This window comes from Drosophila montana, unplaced genomic scaffold, assembly GCF_035044405.1.
Source record: "Drosophila montana isolate Dmon_TW-CO22-7 unplaced genomic scaffold, ASM3504440v1 contig_1_1, whole genome shotgun sequence".
Classification (NCBI taxonomy): Eukaryota; Metazoa; Arthropoda; class Insecta; order Diptera; family Drosophilidae; genus Drosophila; species Drosophila montana.
In genome coordinates, this window is record NW_026996920.1 from 833,269 (window position 1) to 854,700 (window position 21,432).

Sequence of the window (21,432 nt, forward strand, 5' to 3'; positions counted from 1 at the left end):
TATGTTTCCTTATTTGATTGCTCTTTAATATTTTGATAACACTTCCTATATAAAGAAAGTGTATTCAAGTTTCGTTATGACAAACTTTGGCAAAGCATTTCTTGATGTTTGTAACTAATATGCGGCACGGGCATAATTAAATCTTTTGACTGTCGCCTTTTGTGTGCGCCATTTGTTGTGTGTTGTAATCATAAGATAAATCCGTTTCAGCTGCGAACAGGTTGCTGCTCCAACAGTGGTCTGTACAACACCTTTGTGCTGTGCGGGTTGAACGCCCAACTGAAAGGCGCTAGAGAACAATGCTCACCGTTTGCCATATTATATTTATAATATTTAAAAATATGTTTCTCTCTGTTATTTTTTCCCCTCCTTTGTTTTTTCTTGCTATTTTTCAAGCACTTAGCGTGCTGACAAGTTGAAGCATTTGCGTGGCCCGTCAGTCAGGTGGCTCATAAGATATATAAACGGACTTGGACCTCTTGCAAAACCGACGGGGTACCTTATTATTGCTGTTGTTGTTTTTGTTGTTGCAGACACATTTCAGTTTTGATATGTGCTGTCGCCCATTTGAAGCTTGGTCTCTCGCTTGTTGACGGGCCCGCTTTGGTTTTTAACCATGGCCAAGTCTCTGGTGTGGGTGGCCCACACACATGTGTTTGGGCTCAGAGTCAAGTCAAAGACTCGGACATGTACCTGGTGCAATTGTTGCGCCGCCGGCGCCTCAGTTTGCTCAGTCCGACTCACAGTCACAATCCCGGACCGAATGCCCCGCTCTCTGTCCAACTCGACTGCGTATTAAATTTTAAAATTGGTTTTTGTTGCGGTCGTTAAGCTTATTTCCGTATTGAAGTCTGAGTTTGCTTTGCGGTTTGAATTAATTAGCCTGCACCAACGAACTATATTTCGTTCTTTTGCATATTAAAAGGTACAAACCATAAAACTCGGTGTCTCTGTGTGGCCCCAAAACGCCAACGCATTCTTATCTGAATCTGATTCTGAATCCGAATCAAAAACAAACCCGAGACAATGGTAATTATTAATAATGCAAATAATTATATTGATTTCATTCTGGGGCGTTGCCTGTGATTTGTACAAAGGTTCTCTCGTGTTCTTTTCGGTTCGCTTTGATCGCCAGTGTGGGAAAAAATATTAAACTTCGCATTTGCCACTTGAGTTAAGAAGTTTTTCTGTTTCCATGTTCAGAAATTTTGTTTTTGTTTTTTTATTTCATTTTTTTGGCTAATTTGCCTGCGTTGCAGTTGGTCGTTGGGGTTTTGATTAATTTGACGTCAACGAGTGCATGGCATTGGATTTATGACTTTTTAGAGTTGCTGTTGAAAATGGGTCATGAGTTATGAGTAGTAGAGTCAAAGGCTGTCAGCCTAGATATACTATAATGACAAGAGCTGAAAGTGGCGCTGAAGGAATACAATTGATTAGAGCGAGAGAAGACTAGCGTCTAATTTCACTGTAACAGTTGAAAAACCACAAAGTTGAAACCTTTCTTTTTGGTGGATTTTGGTTTTTAAATGAAGACAATAGTTTTTTTGTTAGGTAAACTTTTTTTTTGAGACTTTAAAAGCTGGACGTCTTTTAAGCCGTTTTTCGCTGTGATTTTGTATTTTGTAAATGACAAAAAGTTCCTTATCGAAAATTCAAAATTTAAAGGCCTCAAATATGTTATATACTTTTTATTGCTGATGAACGGTTTAAACGAAATTTCGACTTGATTCAGGCAAGTCTGTGTGGTAGATAGATCAACACATAATTCACAGAGATACATTTAATTAACGTTGCCTGCGAATATCTATGGAATAACGACTTAGTCGGGCAATCTTTCTAAAGTGCTCCTGCTTGCATTTAACTAATCTGTCAAATAATTAATATAATGTTTAACCGTAACTTTTGACTAACTTCATCGAACCGCAAAAACTATTTTGATCAGTTGCTTCGTCGTCTCACTGTAATATTTTCAACAGCTCAAATATTGCTTAACTTGAGATTGAGCTTAAGACAATTGCAAATCTCTTGCACAACTTTTGCGCTAACCTCACATACTTCACATTTAAGTTCGATTAGATCTAAAAAATAACGAAACTGGCGCTGCAAAATAGTTATTATTAAATATTAATTTACACCCAGAGCGTTAAACAAACAACACGTAATGCTAACAACAACAAAAACAACAACAAGAACATTAACAACAATAATTGGTATCTGCATCAGGTCTCGAGTCAATCAACAGCTGCGACAAAGGCGACTGCGAAGGCGCCTGACATTTTCCATACTTCCATAATATTGTATACCCTATACCCATGAAAATTGTGTGTAAAGACTCGCAGAAATCCACTAATGAGAAAAATTCTGTTGCGAAAATGTGGGATATATATATATTTAAAAGAAGTTAAAGCACACGGTTAATTTGCAGAAAAATTGGATTCGTAGCTCGATAAATGCATGAAGGTATATTAAGGTAATAATTTCAGTAATGCAGTAAGTTTAGCTGTAACAGTAACAGTTGCAGTAATGTTAAGAATATATACAGTAACTGTGCTGGCTGCAGGGTATCTTTTGGGCTATACAATACATTCGAGCATGGCGTTTCATGGGCATTGCAAATTATTAAATATTAATTACTACGAGCGGAAAAACGTGCCGTGAATTTGAAATTTAAATATTTTACACGGAAAAATTGATTTCGTAAAATTAAAAATGCATTTAAAATAACATTTGGCGATAAAAGATTAATTAAACTGCCAGCGAGGAAGTTTTAGCCCGGCCCCAAGCCCCTCAGCTTTTGGCCAAGTTAAGTACATTGTAGAATCAAGGCGTGTTTAGTGGCAGCTACAAAATGCCAATTAAAATTAAATAAATGAAATCCGAGCAGCAGCAATGCTGAAATATTTTTATTTTATTTTTTTCTCTCTGGGCTATAAATTAAGGCTCTAAACGATTTTCAGCTGCAATCGCGGCGTGGCACTTGTCACCAGTCATCTAGTTTGGGGCGGGCTGGGGGTACGGCCGTCTAATTTAACCTTTGACCAAATGCCGCTACCACCAAATTGCCTGTGCCACATGTGCGTTACCCATTTGGTTATTTTTTTTTACTTTGAGGCGTGGCAACAACAGCGGCAGCAGCAACAGCAGCAGCAGCACGCGCAGCAAGTCAACGTCAAAAGACGGAAAAGTTCCAGGCTGCCGACGCGACAGTTTATTAGAAGGGAGGGCGGGATAAGGGAGTAGGCATCGCACATAATCCTGGGTTCTTGGTAAATCTAATATGACTTTCCCAGTCTAGTTTTCGGGGCCTATGGTGTGTTTACTAATAGACAAAAGCTACCGCCTGACAAGCTACAATTCGTGACGGAGTTGAGAAACACATGGGCGCACAACGAAGTGGCAACACTCTATCGAAGGAACCTTTTGAATTACTTGAACAGAAATGAACAATTCAAACTTACTTTCACATCTATTGACTTTTCATTTCCATTCTAAGCAAGTAACTATAGACAGGAATTGATATCATTCACCACGATCATCATCATTCCCTTTTTAAAGCAAATTGCTTATACTCTTAAAAGTTGAGCACTGTGACATTAGTGACTGACCCAAATGTTAGCGAGAGTATTACAGACAAACCAAAAGCAGTGCCGAAAAAATGAAACTGGAAGTTGTAGAGCGTAAGAAACTGCGTGGACGGCATTTATAATAATGCGACTTGGGCAGCACCAAGTTGACTTTGGGCAACAAAATAAGGTGCGGCTGCGGCAGTGCGGAAAAACTGAAAAATCGCTGCAACAACTAAAACAACGGCAGCAACACAACACCAACAACAACTGCAGCGGCAACGAAAATGAACTGGAAAACGCGTTTAATTGAACCAAAGCTTGATGACTGCCCACTAGCGCCATCTAGCTGCGTGCGGCTGCACTAAGCCGGCTTGGCAAAACTTGTTGTTGTCGTTGCTGTTGCTGCTGCTGCTGCTGTTGTTGTGGTTGTTAACTTGTTGCTGCTGCCGTGGTAGACCCGAAATCGATGATTCATCGGGTTGTTTGTTGCTTTGAGTGGTTTTCGCCGCCCCGTCGCAAGTCTCCAATGCTCCAAAATTGCTAGACGTTTGTCGTAGTTCGTTGTTGTTGTTCTTGTTGTTGTTGGCGCTTGCCGCCCGCTGTTGCTGGTGACGCAGTTGCAATTGCAGTTGCAGCTGCGCCAATTCTCCTTCGTTTGCCGTTTGGCGCTTTACGTTCAAAACAATTATTATTCTGGCAATTAATTTTGATTTAAGCAGCGATTTGATATTCCGCTCTATCCGTATCCAAGCAGCCAACCAGCCAGCCACCCACCGATGCCCAGCACCGCCACCCGCTACTACCAGCAACAGCAGCAATCTGTTCGATGCCGGGCGCTTTGTGATTCGCCAAATTTGCGAATCAGCTGCAACTTTTTTATGCGATCGATAAATAAAGAGACACCTACGGTTCACCTACCGAGACGCCGATCGATGGCATCGCTTCGACTTGTCAGCAAATGAGCATCCGCATGCAATCGTATTAGAAATTGACTAACCACATAGAAGCTTTGCGACTCTGATTATTTCCACGGGGTATGATGAGGCTGAGAGTGAAGCTTTAATCTTAAGTTTAGTAAAGCGAACGCATTGTTTCCACTTTCTAATAAAACATGAACGCGTTTTCCCGCTATATAGCACATATATTCTTCAGGAAAACGGGGTGAGTCGATCTGATCTGATCCGATATAGATATATATGATTCTTTTCTATGTTGCATACCAGAAGGCTAGAATGCTTGGAACAGCAGATTGGCGCTGGGTTTATCGTATCTCCTAGTCGGGCAATAACGACTTGACGAGTCTTACTTGTTTCCAGACCATTTATTCTCATGTATTCCCCTTTCCTTGTAATATATATTTGTATTAATCTATTGTTGTCCATGCTAATGTACCCTTATTTTCAAATCTTCTTTCAGGTGACTTACGGGAAATGTCCGACAAAGCCCAACTGGGAAGCGGTCATAGTTGGACGGACAGGTAAGTGATGTGCTATTATTAGAAACATTTTAAAATCCTTCATCGGTATTTTAGCGCTTTATTCTAAAATTATAAAGTTTCATTTACTTTTTAAACAGTGTTTGTTTCTTTTTTTGCTAAAAGAAACAATATAAGTAGCAAACCTGCGTAATTACAGTTTATAAAAAAGATGTAGAAAAACCATTTACAAAAAAGTCACGAATTTAATCGATAATCTCCGTTATGAATTTTTTATATTTTTTCCGAAAATGTGACCTTATTTTGTTTTCGGGTTGCCAGCATCCTTTGTCGCAATTGCAACAGAAAATATTGCATTTCCCCACCCCACAACAGGGCGTTGGCTCTACTAAGCCTCCACAGAGACTAACTTGACACAAATCGTACGGCCCATAGAAGCTCCCGAGAAATTGTGTACATTTTGTACGATGAGGATATTTTGGTAGAAAATAAAAGTGAGCCGATCTACAGCATATAGCTTTTGCCCTCCATATCGGCAGAGACAAGAGTTGTATTAGAATCAGTGACAACCGTACGAAATACATAGCACTTAGTTCTAGCTAGCTTTAGTCGAAGAGTGTGACAAAAATAAATCTAATTTGTTACAATATTAAAGCGAATACATCCTGATACGCAACAGCTGCATGGAAACAAATTACACAATTGATGTTTTATTTCTTGATACAGGGTGTTTCCCAGTTGTGCTGTGCCTTAGAAAAACCCAGAACTCATTAAAAATGAGTAAAGGGGGTATATTAGGTTTGTGCAAATGCAAGTAACTGGCAGCAGGAGATATATCTGATTCTTTTATGTAGATCTTTCTATTCTAGAGTAGATCTAGCCGTGTCCGTCTGTCCGTCCATCTACCCGTCTGTCTGAATGCATTTAAAAGCCTGACTTAAATTTGAAATATATATAATAACTTGTCATATTTCTCGATATGCCCTCCCAGTTTTTACACCGATAAATATGGATTTAAAAACAGAGTTTTTATAGAAATACTGGAATTTTATAAGAGATAGGTGAACCTTATATGTTTGGTCGATTAGTATGCACAGATTTAGACAATTTTTAGTTTTTTAAAATTTACACTACACCCAAAATAGGTTTTTCAACTTTCGAGGATTTTCGCTAGTAATTTTAGTATCCGTCTATTTATCTGTCCGTCCGTATGAACATGTCGATCTCTGAAATTACAAAAACTAGAGGCAGAAAATTTTAAATATATGTATATAGATATACATACCTTACACAGCAAGAAATTATCATTTTTATAGATATCGCTCCCCTTTTTTCGGCAAGTTTTTAACTGAGAGGTAAAATATTTTAAAAGAGGGAAGAGAGCAATTTTATAATATTCTGCAGTTTCATTTCGTTTTTCCTCAGTTTATTATTTATTTTAATTCATTAAAAGCTAAACATATAAAAACTTGTCTAAATGAATAAATATATTCATATATTTTGCTCATATTTACACAAGTAGAAATAAGGAAATAAATTAAATAATGTTTTAATGCAAAAATAAACTTAGTTATATGTATACTAAAATATATTCTATCGAGTAATAAATAAGCTCGCACCATTTCGATTTGTACACAATGAGTTTCAACAATAAATATACAGATAAAAAGTTTTTAACAAAACAAGAGGTAACAACAAATGGCTGCTCATTTGATGCAAATCCTTGACTTGGCCCTACAAATCTTACAGAATTAAATAGTTAATATAAATTATATATATAAATTCTAACTTTTGGATACACTATTATCCTACACTAGAAATGATCCTAATAGGCAATAAAATTGCCTTGACTAATTTTTGGCACTGAATTACTGACTTATTTCCCTGCTTTGGCTAAACTGTGTAACTGACTAAGACTTGGAGGTAGCCCCAAACTATCCTACAGATGATTGTATATATATTAACAGATTTAAACGCTAAGCCTATTTAATTTAGTATATGCCCTGTCTGACCTGTGGGGGCATTTGAAATTCGTGTGCTTCCTCCTCCTCGCCCCCGCTGCTGCCCACACTGCCCGCATAGTAGAGCTGATGGGATGACTCGTCGTAGCCCTGCAGATGCTGCTGCAGCTGATGCTGATTGAAGCCCGCTGCTGCGGCGCCACCCTGTTCCGACTGGCAGCCGCTCTGCAGGTGCTTGGCCAGCAGGGACATTCGGGAGAAGGACTTGGTGCAGCTGGGGCAGGAATACTTCTTCACATCCGAGTGCGTTTGCATGTGCGCCCTCAGATTGGATCGATCCGCAAAGGCACGATTGCAGTGCTGGCAGCTGAAGGGCTTCTCACCCGTGTGGGTGCGTATGTGACCCTGCAGCAGCCAGGGCCGCGAGAAAGCCTTCCCACATATGGGGCATTTGCAGGGCAGCGTGTGGGTGCGGATGTGCATCTTGAGTGCGCCCAGCGACACATATGTCTTTTCGCAGTTCTTGCAGCTGAAGACCTTCTTCACCTGGTTGCCCTCAGCTGAGGGGCAGTGGAACTGCTGGTGCTTGCTGAGGCCCGAGTAGGTCGAATAGGACTTGCCGCAGTCCTTGCAGTGGTAGCGCGGCACGCCCACCGGCTTCTGCATGGACTGCGCCGAGGCGGCATTCGCTGCTTGTATGAGGGCCGAGGCCTGATCCGTGCAGAACTCGGTTTGATCCACAATGGGGCCACCGCTGGGATTGCTGCGTATGATCTTGTACTCGGTGCTCTCATAGGCATGGCTCTGCTGATGCTTCACGAGCCCCGCGTAGGTGGCATAGCATTTGTTGCACTGCTGGCACTGATAGTACAGATCGTTGCTGCTCTTGATCTTTAGATTCAGCTGATTCTCATTGTTCTCCTGGTTCTCCAGGTCCTCCTCCTGCTCTAGTTGATGTGGCGCGGCCTTCAAGCTCTGCTGCTGCGGCAGCTGCTGCTGTGGCGCCGCTATATGCTGCATGCTGAGCAGCGCACGCGCCACATTGTGCAGATTGACGTTCTCAGTCAGGCCACGACGCTGCGGTTGCTGCTGCTGCTGCTGGGCTAGCTCCGGTCGAACACTCAAGTCCTGTGGCTCAAGTCCTGTGGCTGCTGGGAGCTGGTAGCGCTCTGGCGGCGGCGGGTGGTGCTCAGGCATTGGAAGTTTCATGCAATCCTCATATTCCGCAATGCTTTTCAGCAAGTTGTTGTTGTAGTTGCGCAAACCAAAAGGTTCCTCCGCTTGCTCCGCTTTAACTAACGGTGCGGCTGCCAATGGTGGTGATATACTTGCATAGCTGGCAGCCATTTCGGAGTCACGTTCGTGCTCCGGTTCCATGACCTCATCCTCTGGCGGCAGCTCAAAATCGCCATAGCCCAGGCGCGCCAAACTCTTGGCAATCTCCTCCCGCGTGAAGACGTCGGGAAAGGCGCGTGCTATTTCTCGTGTCTCCTCCCAAATGCGTCGCGCTAGCTGCTCCTTGGTTTGTGTCATGGCTTCATCGAAGCGTCGGCGCAGCTCTGTGGTTACCGGCTGTGGCTCTGGCTCCGCTTTGATCGGCCAGTGCGGCGGCTCTAGGGGCACCGACGCTGCAGCCACGCTAAGATCCACGGGTCCCTCATCTGAAGACGGCGGAAAAGATGGATGAGTTGGGTGTTAAGTTTGAGAGGAAAACTCAAATCTCTAGAAGAAGTATGGATAGAAGTTGGTGAACCTACCATGACACAACTGATCCTCAAGCGGTGGCTCCTCGACGAGTATGGGCCGCTTTTTCAGCGGGCATTTGCTGTACTTGAGTTTATCCATAATAGCCCGAGGAATCACAATTTTATAACACTTCAGCACTGAGGATCACTAAGGATCACTGCGATCTTGTTTCTTGATTTTCCAACTGAACTTTGAATCACTGGAGCTGATCATTTGCTGCGCGCACGCGTCTCGATCGTTGGCCGTTTCGTATACGAATGATGCAACCGCCGAGGATCACTTTAATTTTATATAGACTTCACAGCGCAGGATCAACCCCCAGCCAAAAGTGAAGCGCAGCAACCCCCTTGAGTGCCAAAAAGGATCTGCTACCTACTTCCGATTTCTGTCACGGGGGATTCTGTACGGAAATCAACCACCACGAGCCAACATTCAATGATCTTGCATAGCACCGCAGTCACCCCTCCATCCCTCCATCCCTTTGCCCAGCCACGGATTGTCGCCTGCCATAACAGCTGTGCCGTTCATTGAACGTTGCTCCAGCTGCAGATCACGGCGGCACATAGGCACCGCCAACAAATCTCTGTTCAAAAAGCGAGCACGTGCCATACACAGCACACACAGCACACACACACACTCACACACCGGTTGCCGGCTCTCGTCTCTCTCCCTCTGGCACACCAGCGCAGCCGCTCGCCACCAGCTGCCACCGAGATTTAATTTTATACGCTCAAATTTCCCCTACTCCGTGCGTGTGTGTGCATGTGTGTGTGTTGGTGAGCGTGAGCGGCAGCTGCGGAGCTTATGTACAACTCGAAGCGCAAGTTTATTTTTAACTCGCAGCGAGGTGCTGTCTCTTTCAGCGTTGACGATCGGCTGGCGAGCTTATGTACACGACGAGCCACACAGACACGAAGGCAGCGCTCTGCGAGCAGGTGAGCTGCCTGTCACGCGCTCTTTGATTGTAGCAAAGAGCAGCTTAAAGCTGGAGCGAGTAGCCAATTGGCGCTCTGCTGATTTTTGGGCTCTCTTTGGCGCTCTTGTTTCAAATTTCAATCGTTGCGCTGCGGCTTTTGTGAGGCTCTTAAAGAGCGCAATCGATACGTTTAAGCCAGTGATCTTTTTGGCCAGTTTCAGTTCTCTGGCAGGCCTTAAGCTGCTTAAGTCAGCGCTGCTCCACGCTCAGCTGCACGATCAGCTTTGGGTCCGCCGAGAACAGCTTAGCTGCAGCTTTCGATTTAATGATCTGCGAGTTGTTTTAATCTAAGCTTTTCTACTCGATTAAACTTAAGAGAACCCACTCAAGGCTGATATTTTGATATGTCGGGAAATATCGTACTTCCAGCCAGAATTAAAGTTCTTACAGCCTTCTAAACAATACCCAAATACTCAACGGCTTCTGACAGGCATTCAAAAATATTAATCACTGAAACAAACAAGCCGAGGATCTAAAGTAAATCAACAACCATTGTACAAAGCCGTGTCCCTCGCTCCTCCATCTAGGTGCATTATACTTAGCAAAAACAACAATTCCCTAACGGCCGTGAAATTTTCGAAATTGTTATTGAAAATTTGTCTGCCAGCTGCCAGTTTGAGAAACCTCCACTTCCCTATGTACACGCATATCTATGGGGTGGCTGCGCCGCCGCATTTTACCTGGTCGACTTCGGCAAGAAGTACCTTGGAATGCGCCAAGAGGTATGTGCAAAACTACCTGGCACTTTCAACGTGCTCGTGCCGCCTGTGCTGCCCCGTGCTGCAGTTGGCCCACCCCAATGGAACGCAGAGCATCACCAGCCAGCCGCCTGGTGGTTGTTGTTGCTGTGGTGGTGCTGGTGGTGGTGGCGAAACTGCAATCCGAACGTTACTTTCGAGCCAACCCTTAGCCACGAGCAGCGTCTTGGTATTGATCTTGGCAGAAATCTCAGCACAGCAGAGGGTTGTCCCGTGCCCCTCGCCTGCACACAGCTGCATCTTCGACACGTACCAAGCAACTGATTCTGCAGACTAGTGATTCCTTACAGAAATTGGCGCCAAAGTCCTGTAATGAACCGGTGTGTCCTGGCCATTATAGGTGATCTCTGTTATAATAACAATACTGCGGATAAAAGACAGAACAACTCATTGTTGTGCAGATCGAATACCAATGTCCTTAAATGATTCTTCGTGAATTTAACGACAGCCCGGCATCCCAGCATGAGACAGACCGCAGTGGAAATCTGGGACCATTTTATCTATTTCCTATAGATCGCTTGATCAACTCACCTACTGAAGAAGCTTCTACCATACACGTATTAAAAATACTGAAACTTATTTGGGAAAATATTATATAATAGAACAAAATACTTTCTTAATGATCGCGATCGTAATATGATCACGTGGTAGCAAATTCTGCGTTATGTTTCTACTATAATAATATTTATATAATTAAAGCAGGTTGAAACAAACCAATCAAATATATATAATTTTATAGATTGAAGCAAGCCAAGAACTCAATCCGTAATCAAAGCATTTTTTCTTCAAAAATAAAATAGCTAAATAATAAAATAAATAAAATAGCTAATTAAACGGGGTCCAGATTGAAAATGATCACTTTTGCTAGCGTAATTTGCAATCAACTTTGATCAGTCCAACACACAAAAAAACCTAGCCTAAATTATCCCTTGATGTACCTTGATTGATTCATAAAGTACATCCACGATCAGGTCAATATTATCTGTTGACAATACATATTGAGAAAAGATATTGTAAAGTGTCTTCTGAGTGTGAGCTCTCTCTCGAAAGCCTTAAATTGGCTGCTATTCAGGCAATGATAACATTTCTCTGTCATCTTTGACCAAGTGCAGCTCCAGTTGCCCGTCAGCGGACACCAAGGCGACCTAACTGCACATCAGCTGACAGCCAAACCGCAAACTGCAAACTACAAACTGTAGCTATGTGGACTCACTCTAGTCTCGGCTCAGATGCAGCTGAGTGCCTCACTTCAAAGTGTCAAAGAGCCGCCAAAGTCGCATAATGAAGTGCAAAATGTCATTAATTTGCCGTTGCTGCAGCTGCAGCAGCAGCAACTGACAACAAAAGAAAGTCGCCGGATGGATAGGAAAAGTGTAAGAAAACTATGCAGAAATGCAAAACCCAATACCCAGCGCGCATGTACAAGAGGGGTGGAGTGGTGGTGGTGCTGTTGCATGCCACACGCCGCCGCACAATGTCACGAGTTATAGATTTCTCAAGCCACTGAGCAAAAGAATGCGCCGACCATGGCGGCAACGCGGACTGGACGGCAATCAAAACAAGATCTTAGAACTATTGGCGCCTGATCTACAGACAAAGCGGGTGCAAGGCAGCTGGCCATAAACGTGGACGAAGAGCAGGAGGAACAACAACACAGAACAGAGCCGAAGATGGAGTTGGACTTGGAGTTGGAGACGCAGATGGAGATGGAGATGGAGACGGAGCTGGAGACCAATGAACAGAATGTCCAGGTCAGTGAACATAAATGACGCCGCGGTGGGCAGCAGTCTCTTGAAATCTGATATTGTTATCAAAGCTAACGGTAATTATAAACAAATAAAAGCACAACAACAATAAGAGTGCTCAAGTCACGAATGCCCGACTATAAGATACCCTGCGTCGAGCGCTGAGCTGCTGTGCTTCTTTTGGACTTCGGTATTTATTCTCCGATCTGAACGGAATTTTCGGGGCAAGGATCCACTTAGCCAAAATGTCGGCAAAATGGTATTTAGCCTGTTTATAGGTTTTATAAGGTGCGTGCTATGATGAAAACACCAAGTCTTACTATCGATATTTATGTATGTTAACGAGAGGAGTTACCAGGAAATAATTATGAGCTCGATCAACTCTTATGGTTTCCGAGGTCAATGGGTTCTCGAACCTGGCTAGATCGACTAAGTGTGTTGGTTTGAACAAGAAAATGTACTTTATGGGATCGGGAACCCGCCTACTGCCTGTTACAAACATTTGCAAAAAAACATGATACCCTATTTACCCATTTTCGATGGGTCTAGGGTATAACAACAGCAACAATCTTGTAACGTAAAGAACACACAGCAGGCCCGCAACCTGGGCGACTATGTTGTCCCGCTTCCGACGCCGCATATATTAGCAAAGTTAGAAGCTCCGTCTATAATTCAAACTAATTTGTTTTATTGACAGCGTGTGCGCCTTCCATATGTGTAGTCATCGATAAGGCTAACACACACACACGAACACACACGCACAAACAAATTGGTCAATTATGAAATGAGCCAGGTCTAAAGACCCATTCGGGCCAACACAGAAAGACTGCGGCGTGCTTGTTTAGGGGACGGGGGATTCGAGTGACAATAAATAAAATTTGTTGGCCAACTAACTAATTAAAATGCGCTTCTAGAGCCTCTCGACTCTATTCTCCTCATGGCTCTTGAGATATTAATCTGCTTGGGAAGCTTACTGTCAGAGCTCTATGGGGGCATGGGGGACCACCCGCTCAGTTGTTGGACTCAACATACATCGGTAGCTCTCATCTTGACTAATACGAATTATAATTTTCAGCTGGTGATTTTATTTAATTTTGTTCATAAATGAATCACGATAATGAATTGTTTATGCTGCGGCGAGCTTCAGTTTTTTTCGAGAGTTACGAGAGCTTCATGGGAAAAAGAGATTAACATCAACGTTTATGTTAATGCATGTTGAAATATCATAAAAAATAATTTAGTATTCGCCGCTTCAGCAGTATTTTCGGGGCTGATTCACTTGCAAATATGCAAAATTTATCTTGTTTTTTTTGGGCGAAATTTTACAAAGTTGGGTTAGTGTACTTGCCATGTCTTTAATTTCCTTATCGGTGGTAAACATCCTCCTGGTTCAGATATTTGACATGCGTCAAGTTGAAGGGCGCGCTAAAGTTCAAGTTCGTCGATTTTTGGTAGGGCGAAAAGATTTTTTTAATTTGCAGGTAAATAAAAGAGCTGTATTCTTCGTAAACGAATTTAAGACAGCTTCATGAAGTGAGTAGAGAAAAATCTACAGCATAAAATATCACAGTCTGTTCTTTAAGGTTCGGTTCACACACAAACTGAATCGGTTCAATTATACTAATATTATACTTTGCGATTAATCTTCAGTTCGACTGAATTTTTTGCAAAGGATTTCTTATAATTAATATCACCTAAGTGATAAGTGGCAGAGAATTCCTTCTGGAATATTGGAATTTAAATTGAACAAATTGTTTACTTTTAAGAAAATGCGCAGATACAGAAGAATGTTGAAAGATGTTCAAAAAAGTTCCGCTTTTGTTGGTGAATAAGAGATTTGATATAAGTAATAAGCTATTTTGTAAAATATGTAAAAATTGTAAATGATTTCTACTCTTACTTTATCGAACTCTTAACCGCATATTCAACCCCACTCGAATAAACATATTGTTACCAATTAAGGCCAAATCGCGACTGAAACTAATAGGTAGCACTCCTTAAACGCAAAATATCCAATTATAGCCCATCAATTGAGCGCCTAATAGAACAATTCAATCGAGTGCAAATGTTCCCATGACCAGACAAATTTACACTTGCAGACGGCGACGCCCAGCGACCACCAGCAGCAGCAGCAACAGCAGCCAAGTGCGTGAGAAAAGCCAAGGGGGGGGGGGGGGGTGGGAGTGGGAGGAAGACTACCAGGCCTGAGCACAGCCTCAGCGGGAGGATTCTTTTGACCAATAAATAAAAGGTACCCACGCTGGCAAGTCGAATGCGGGCGCGAATTTCTGCGGACTCGTATTACAAAAGGGTCAGTGCAGCAGCAGCTAAGGGATGATCCTTGATGCATTATTTGTTATTTGAATCACGTGACAAGTTGCCGGCAACCCGAGGGGGTTGCTGGGAACGCGGCACAAAAATCATCCCACGGGATTCAATTTATGCGTGTTTGAATGTTTTTGATTGCGCGTTGCTAATTCAAATAAAATTCAACTTCGGCTCTGTTTGCTGTTGCTGCTGCTGTTGTTGTTTTTTGTTGTTGTGGTAAGCTGAGCTGCTTTGTGCTTTACTTCAAGCTCTATACACCAGCCCGTCGGTCTTGGTGGTGCTGCTGCTCCTGCTGCTGCTGGTGGCGATGGCGGTGGTGCAATTTCAACCTCATTACAAAACATTTGCTTTGTCCTCTGAACTTAACTTACGCCTTTTGCTGCGAGGGGTGCATCAATTTCAGTGACAGCTTGCGCCTGTTGGCATTAATAAAGTCACGAAAAACATTTGTATTCCCGTGCTCGGGGGATTTGTAATTAAACAAATTAAGCAACTGACTCAAGAGTCGCTCAAACCCCACAAAACTCAGATATTTTTTCGGCTGCAAAAAGCTGTAAAAATAGCTGCAAATGTCATGCTAATTATTACAAATGATTTCATATTTATATTTTATGTTAATTTTTCGGCTGTCAGCATCAAATTTTTATAAGCGTAAGCTGTGAAAATACCAAAAATGCCTTTCGTTCCAAATACTCCAAGGCGAGAATGTCGTAGTTGAAAGTTCCCTAAACTGCAATACCCTGTACTCATTTATTCCTCGATCATAATACAATTTGTTGCAAAGATAATTTACAGGCATACATTGAAATTAAGGGCTTTTTTTATAAGTTTAAAATTTTTTTATCAACATTTCAATTACATTTTTGACCTTTTGAAATCGGAAATAGACCAAGGAAATTTCCAATGGTATTCGAAAAGTCTAATATCCTCCCTGCAAGTGGTTTCGGAGATGTTTGCAAAGGTATATTTGTGCATTAATATAGCATTATAATTCCCCCCTTTAACCAAGTTGATGAGCACAGGGTATATTAAACCAATCCGATATCTATAGACATGCACCTGAAACAGGCCCCCAGTTGCAGTAGCTGCTGAGAATTGTCTTTAGCTTGGCATCGAAAAACCATATAATTGATTTATGGCCAATGGATTGTTGGGCTGACTAAATTTAGAAGCGAGCGAACAACTAAAACAACTAATTTAGTGAGAGATGTGAGCTGTAAAGTTTTGTGTTCTTAAGTTTTGTCACGTTCATGGGCATGATATTCTAGGAGTTCCATTTCTGCTCGCTCCCTCACGCGAGGTGCTCTCTCCCTCTCTCTCTCTTTCTCTTTTTTTCGGGTGGTAGCGCCCTACTGTACTGAACGTGTCCGTTTGTTTGTTTTTGTATTGTCTGCGGGGGAAGACAGGCGAGAATCTGCCGCCTGGCAGGGCGCTGTCACAATTGACACTGACGATGCGGCAGGTACACGAGACGTGCCGTTAAGTTGTCAGTGAATGCTGGATGGGAGATATGGCGGCAGCGGGAAATTTTGGACACGGCCTCTCCTCAACTAACGAAAGATTAATTGAACGTGCGCCATCGAGTTATTAATCTTGGCGAGCTTAGTTGGGACCAACATTGTTTCTAAAATATTGTGTGCACTCGTCCCGGTGTCAGCTAATGGGACCGCCACTTGAGCCACGATTTTGTTGCCCATCTGAATCCCATGCAGCACATGCAGGGCATGCAGCTGCCCTGCTCCTTCTTTTTTATTTCATTTTTTTAAAGGTCTTTCCCTAATTTGTTTATGGCTCTGATAATGCAATTTTTTAGTCGCAGCGAGCCATGGGGCAGCCGGGGACCGGGGAACTGCAATACCATAAATATATCCGCTGATCTGGCGGGCGCAATTACCGGGTGAGCCATATTTTGTCACATTTATTTATGTTTTTTCCTGCTCGGCATTGGGTGAAAGTTGAGGCGTTCTCATGGCTGCACATAACTATGAAGATGCACTGAAAATTATGGTGGGTGCAGTTCAGGGGCGAGGGTGATACGGCGAAAGCTTTCGCTTTAGTAAATTTCAATAATTATCAGCTAGTGCGTTTTTTATTTTATTTGATACATATAGCTTAGCTATTTTATAGATATGTTAGAATCCATAAAGCTATATTTCTTTTGCTGAAATCCTACCTATCGACCCCATGTAGTATATGTATATTTTTAATCAGTAGCAACAGCTGAATGGATATAGCCATATATGACTGCACGTCTGTCTCTTTTTACGGTTAAGTCTCTGGTTGCAGAATGGGAATGCAATTCCCCCTATGCTCCATATAAGCAAACATGGGAATACCATTGCCTTAAGCCCTAAGTGCTTATTGAAAGAATCGGGCCATAATCAAGTCTAAGGTCACGAACCTTATTATAGTTCTTTGGTATAATTATACGGGTAGATAAAAATAGAGAAATGTAATTGTCTTGGGATCTCTAATATAACTTACATAAGGTACAAACCTCGTGGAAATCGGATGAGATTTAACCGAGTTATATAGAATATGTGAGGGTAGCATTTTTAAATGAATTTTGACAAAGAATACATTTGATCAAATTATGGTGATTCTATCCGACAGATGTGCCTGCAACAAAAGGACAGCCCAAAGTTGCATGACGATATTTTTTTAACTGACCTACTAGCTTGCAAAGATACTTGATCATAGATAAATTGTATATATTGTGTAAAATCTGAGATAGCATTTAACCAAATTATAAAACTATTTACGGCATAAAAATGCACCAAATGCATTTATTATGTCATTATATGCCCACGTATTATTATTCTAAAATAAAACACAAGATATTAAAATTTATTTTCAGAAGCTTTTTGAAATATCTTTTTATTTCGATTCGAGCCTGGTGTTATTTTTTCTCTTGAAAAAATGGCAATCCACAATCTATCTTACGTCTCTACATCCGCCAGCACAGTTGCAGCAGAAAATGTTGCATTTGCCTGTCCCACAACAGGGCGTCGGCTCTGAAAGATCTTCGCAGAAACTTTTGTCATTCATATGGACCACTGTGCGACAGCATTCACCATTCGCCTGCCAGATATACAGCGAAAAAGAGTATAAAATTAATAATTGCCACGTATACCACATTGTAGATGTATAGAGCAGCACCGAAGTGCACTGTACAAATTCAAAAAGTGTATTGCAAGTGCTATTCGATCTTCGGAAAAAAATAACCTACTTTTTATGTGACAAGGAAATAATTAAATTAGTTATACATACCGAATATGAAATTTGTGTGTAACGAACTAATTATACCTTTCGAAAGTATAAGAGAGTATGTTCAAGTGATGACCTTTTATGAAGATCAACAAAAACGAGATGGACTGTGAACGAGTATTCCTTTTGTCGTTTTGCTTGCGTCCAGACTCTTTAACTTTTATATGTAAATGTTTTACAACTTAAAATAGAATGGTTCGAATGATGACTTGTCTAAATACTCTGTAGCCAAGTGAAACTTTACTCGACTGAATTCTCAACGCTTCTGGAACTATCTTCCTATTGGAAAGGCATTTTGCTCAGTTCTCTAATAATTCTAAAATTATCTAATTAACTTGATCATAGATAAATTGTACATATTGTATAGAATCTGAGTTAGCATATAACCAAATTATAAAACTCTATTAACGGCATAAAAATGCACCAAATGCATTAATTATGTCATTATATGCCCAAGTATTATTATTTTAAAATAAAACAAAAAATATTACAATTTAATTTCAGAAGCATTTTGAAATATATTTTTTCCGATTCGAGCCTGGTGGTATTTTTTTTTTCTTGAAATAATGTCATTTAATCGTCTCTATCGTCTCTACAGCCGCGATCACAGTTGCAGCAGAAAATGTTGCATTTGCCTGTCCCACAACAGGGCGTCGCCTCTGAAAGATCTTGACAGAATTTTTTGCCATTCAAAATGCTCCCTGTGCCACAGCATTCACCATTTGCCTGCCAGATATACAGCGAAAAAGAGTATAAAATTAATAATTGCCACATATACCACATTGCAGCTGTATAGTGCAGCACCGAAGTGCTAATCGAGCTTCGGAAAAAAATAACCTACTTTTTATGTGACAAGGAAATAATTAAATTAGTTATACATACAGAATATGAAATTTGTGTGTAACGAACTAATTATACCTTACGAAAGTATAAGAGAGTATGTTCAAGTGATGACCTTTTATGAAGATCAACAAAAACGAGATGGACTGTGAACGAGTATTCCTTTTGTCGTTTTGCTTGCGTCCAGACTCTTTAACTTTTATATGTAAATGTTTTACAACTTAAAATAGTATGGTTCGAATGATGACTTGTCTAAATACTCTGTAGCCAAGTGAAACTTTACTCGACTGAATTCTCAACGCTTCGTGAACTATCTTCCTATTGGAAAGGCATTTTGCTCAGTTCTCTAATAATTTTAAAATTATCAAATCTCGAAGTGCAAATCTTGATTTGCTTAACCTTTTTTTACTGAGGCAGAAAAATCATGCAATTCTGTTTGCAACCCATATACCAATTGTCTCAGTGTACTCCGTCATCTCCTCCCATAATAACATCCTTCTAATAATCCTTTTTTTAATTTAATATTTGCTTTCATCATTTGCGATAGTTCTGTTTTCTCTGCGACTAAACGATTTTGGAAACTTTTTGTGATCTCTTTAGGCTTTCAGCGAATAGTTCTACTAATTTAAAGCATTCGTAACTTTTTAGATAACCTTCGCTTGTCAATATAATGAATTTTTATCAGCAGTTTTTTTTACCTATCTTCAGTTGGTACCGAGTATAAGAAGGGTGTACAGATTGTATTATATATTTTGAAAAAACAACACGCTAATTTATTTTTCTTTAGACATTTGCTATACGTTCGCACGGTTTGCCGCCACGTCATTCCCTGCTCTTGCCCCCATTTATTAGTTCATGTTTAACATTAATTAGAGTACACTATTCACCATCCGCCCTCTACGGTGGCGGGAACAAGAGTTGCATTCCAATCAATGTCAGTCTTACAATTTAAGGATTAGTTGTCTAGACGGGTTTTGCATAAATATAGCATATAAAATAATAAATTAAAAGCAATAGAGGGAGTAATGCAATTATTAAAAAGTGTGAAACACCGGTTAAATAATTTGTAATAAAGATCTTTGAAAATGAGTTTGAGGCCGATCGGAAGGTAAACAAAAATGTTTCAAACAAACGTAGTTCGCGATTTATCCAGAAATGCGGGTGGAATTTCCCGAAACCCCGTCTCAACGTGCACCTTCATCAGATAAGGAAACTGCAGTGAAAATTTCAAATTCCTAGCTCTTATGGTATGGGCTGTGCGTTGATCACCAATCAGTCAGTCAGCTTGTCAATCAATCAAGACAAATAGTTTTATATCTAGAGATGTATTCGAGACTGCATATTTCGGAGTGTGTTCTGATGTGTCTTTCAGTGTATGTACAATATAACATGTAAAGAAATCGAATATACTTGCAACTTGCAATATGGGTTCTAATCGGCACTTTCGAATAGATCACCATTATTTGAACTTAAACTTGGTCTTGTTTATGTATGTATGTTTATAACTCAAATTATTTGAATAATTAAATTAAAGATTATAATCAATATATGTACAAATTTCATCGACAAGCTGAAAAAATTTGCCAGTTTATGGAAACAGCAAGCAGCTCATGACCTGCTCGGGTCTTGGGAATTCTGGGAACTACCCCCACCCCGAGCGTTGTCTATTACGCATTGTGAGCACATGCCAAAACTTGCCACAAATATAGCGCAGCTGCTGTTCTATTTCACAAGGTAGCGCAATTGAGAACATGACGCACACACAAACGCCCCGCTCCCCTGGCAAGACTTTGCTGAAAACTAACGTTTCAGGCTTTGAAGTTGAAGCGCAGCGCAAATGCAACACCTTGAGAAGGTAGAAGAAGCAGCAGATAGTCGAGTCACCACCAGCAGCAAAAGTTGTGGCACAACTGGTAAGTCACGGGGGAAGTTTTCAATTTCCATGGAACACCTGGACTCAGTTGTGGAAGCGTCTAAGGTGCACGGCTAATGAGCTCAGTTAAAGGCGCAACTTTCTGTTTTGACGCAGTTATGTCTGCCAGCCAATGGGGCTATGCCAAGGGCAGGGACTGAGACAGAGACAGCGACAGGGAGAGAGAGAAGGGAGAAGGACTGGTTAAATCCATATGTGTGTTTCATGAGTAAACAACATAAAATCATATCGGCTCGGTTTCCCTTTGCCAAATCCACAAAGAACTCTTGCGTCATCCGCATTTCATAAAAATAAGAATTCAATTTGAAGAGCTCTCATGCAGGGGTTGCTAAAGGAAGTGCACACCTTGCCCCATTAGCATAGCATTAACCTAGGCACATCGCGGCACCTCGATACCATTTTTAAGTTCCCATCGCGCTATTGTGAACTTGTGACAATTATGGTAAACGCATGCAAATGACAATCGGAACATCATTTAAATATAGTCCAGAGCAAATGCAATGCGATCCACTTCCTTGGCCATGTTTAACCCTTTTGGCATGTTATGATTTTGTTCAACCGGATGCCAGAGCCGACACGCAAGTGTTATCCCAACTATTCGAGAATTATGCAAATGACATTTGACGTTGAGAGTGTCAACCAAAATCGGGTATGTCCGAACACCTGGGCAACGGAAGGAAACGAAAGCGAATCCCTACTAACAAGGTCTTTCCCACAGTTGTCAGGGCTAATGGATAAGTGATCTTAGTACTATTAAGGTTGATATCATTACAAAAATATGGAAGAAGTAAATAAGATGAAAATCCAAGACAATGGAATATATGCAACAAAATGTGAGCTTAGCGAATGAGATGAGAAATTAATTAACTAAAAG

The 21,432-nt window shown here is 41.3% G+C and overlaps 1 protein-coding gene across 1 annotated transcript; it reads right to left on the reverse strand.

The window, feature by feature from the left end:
* Positions 1-6,995: 6,995 nt before the first annotated feature.
* Positions 6,996-8,810, reverse strand: wor (worniu). The gene is made up of 2 exons (XM_064679354.1): positions 8,723-8,810; positions 6,996-8,626 (listed from the first exon to the last, which is right to left on the reverse strand). Exons 1-2 carry the CDS (start codon positions 8,808-8,810, stop codon positions 6,996-6,998), a joined length of 1,719 nt encoding a protein of 572 aa, XP_064535424.1.
* Positions 8,811-21,432: the final 12,622 nt, after the last annotated feature.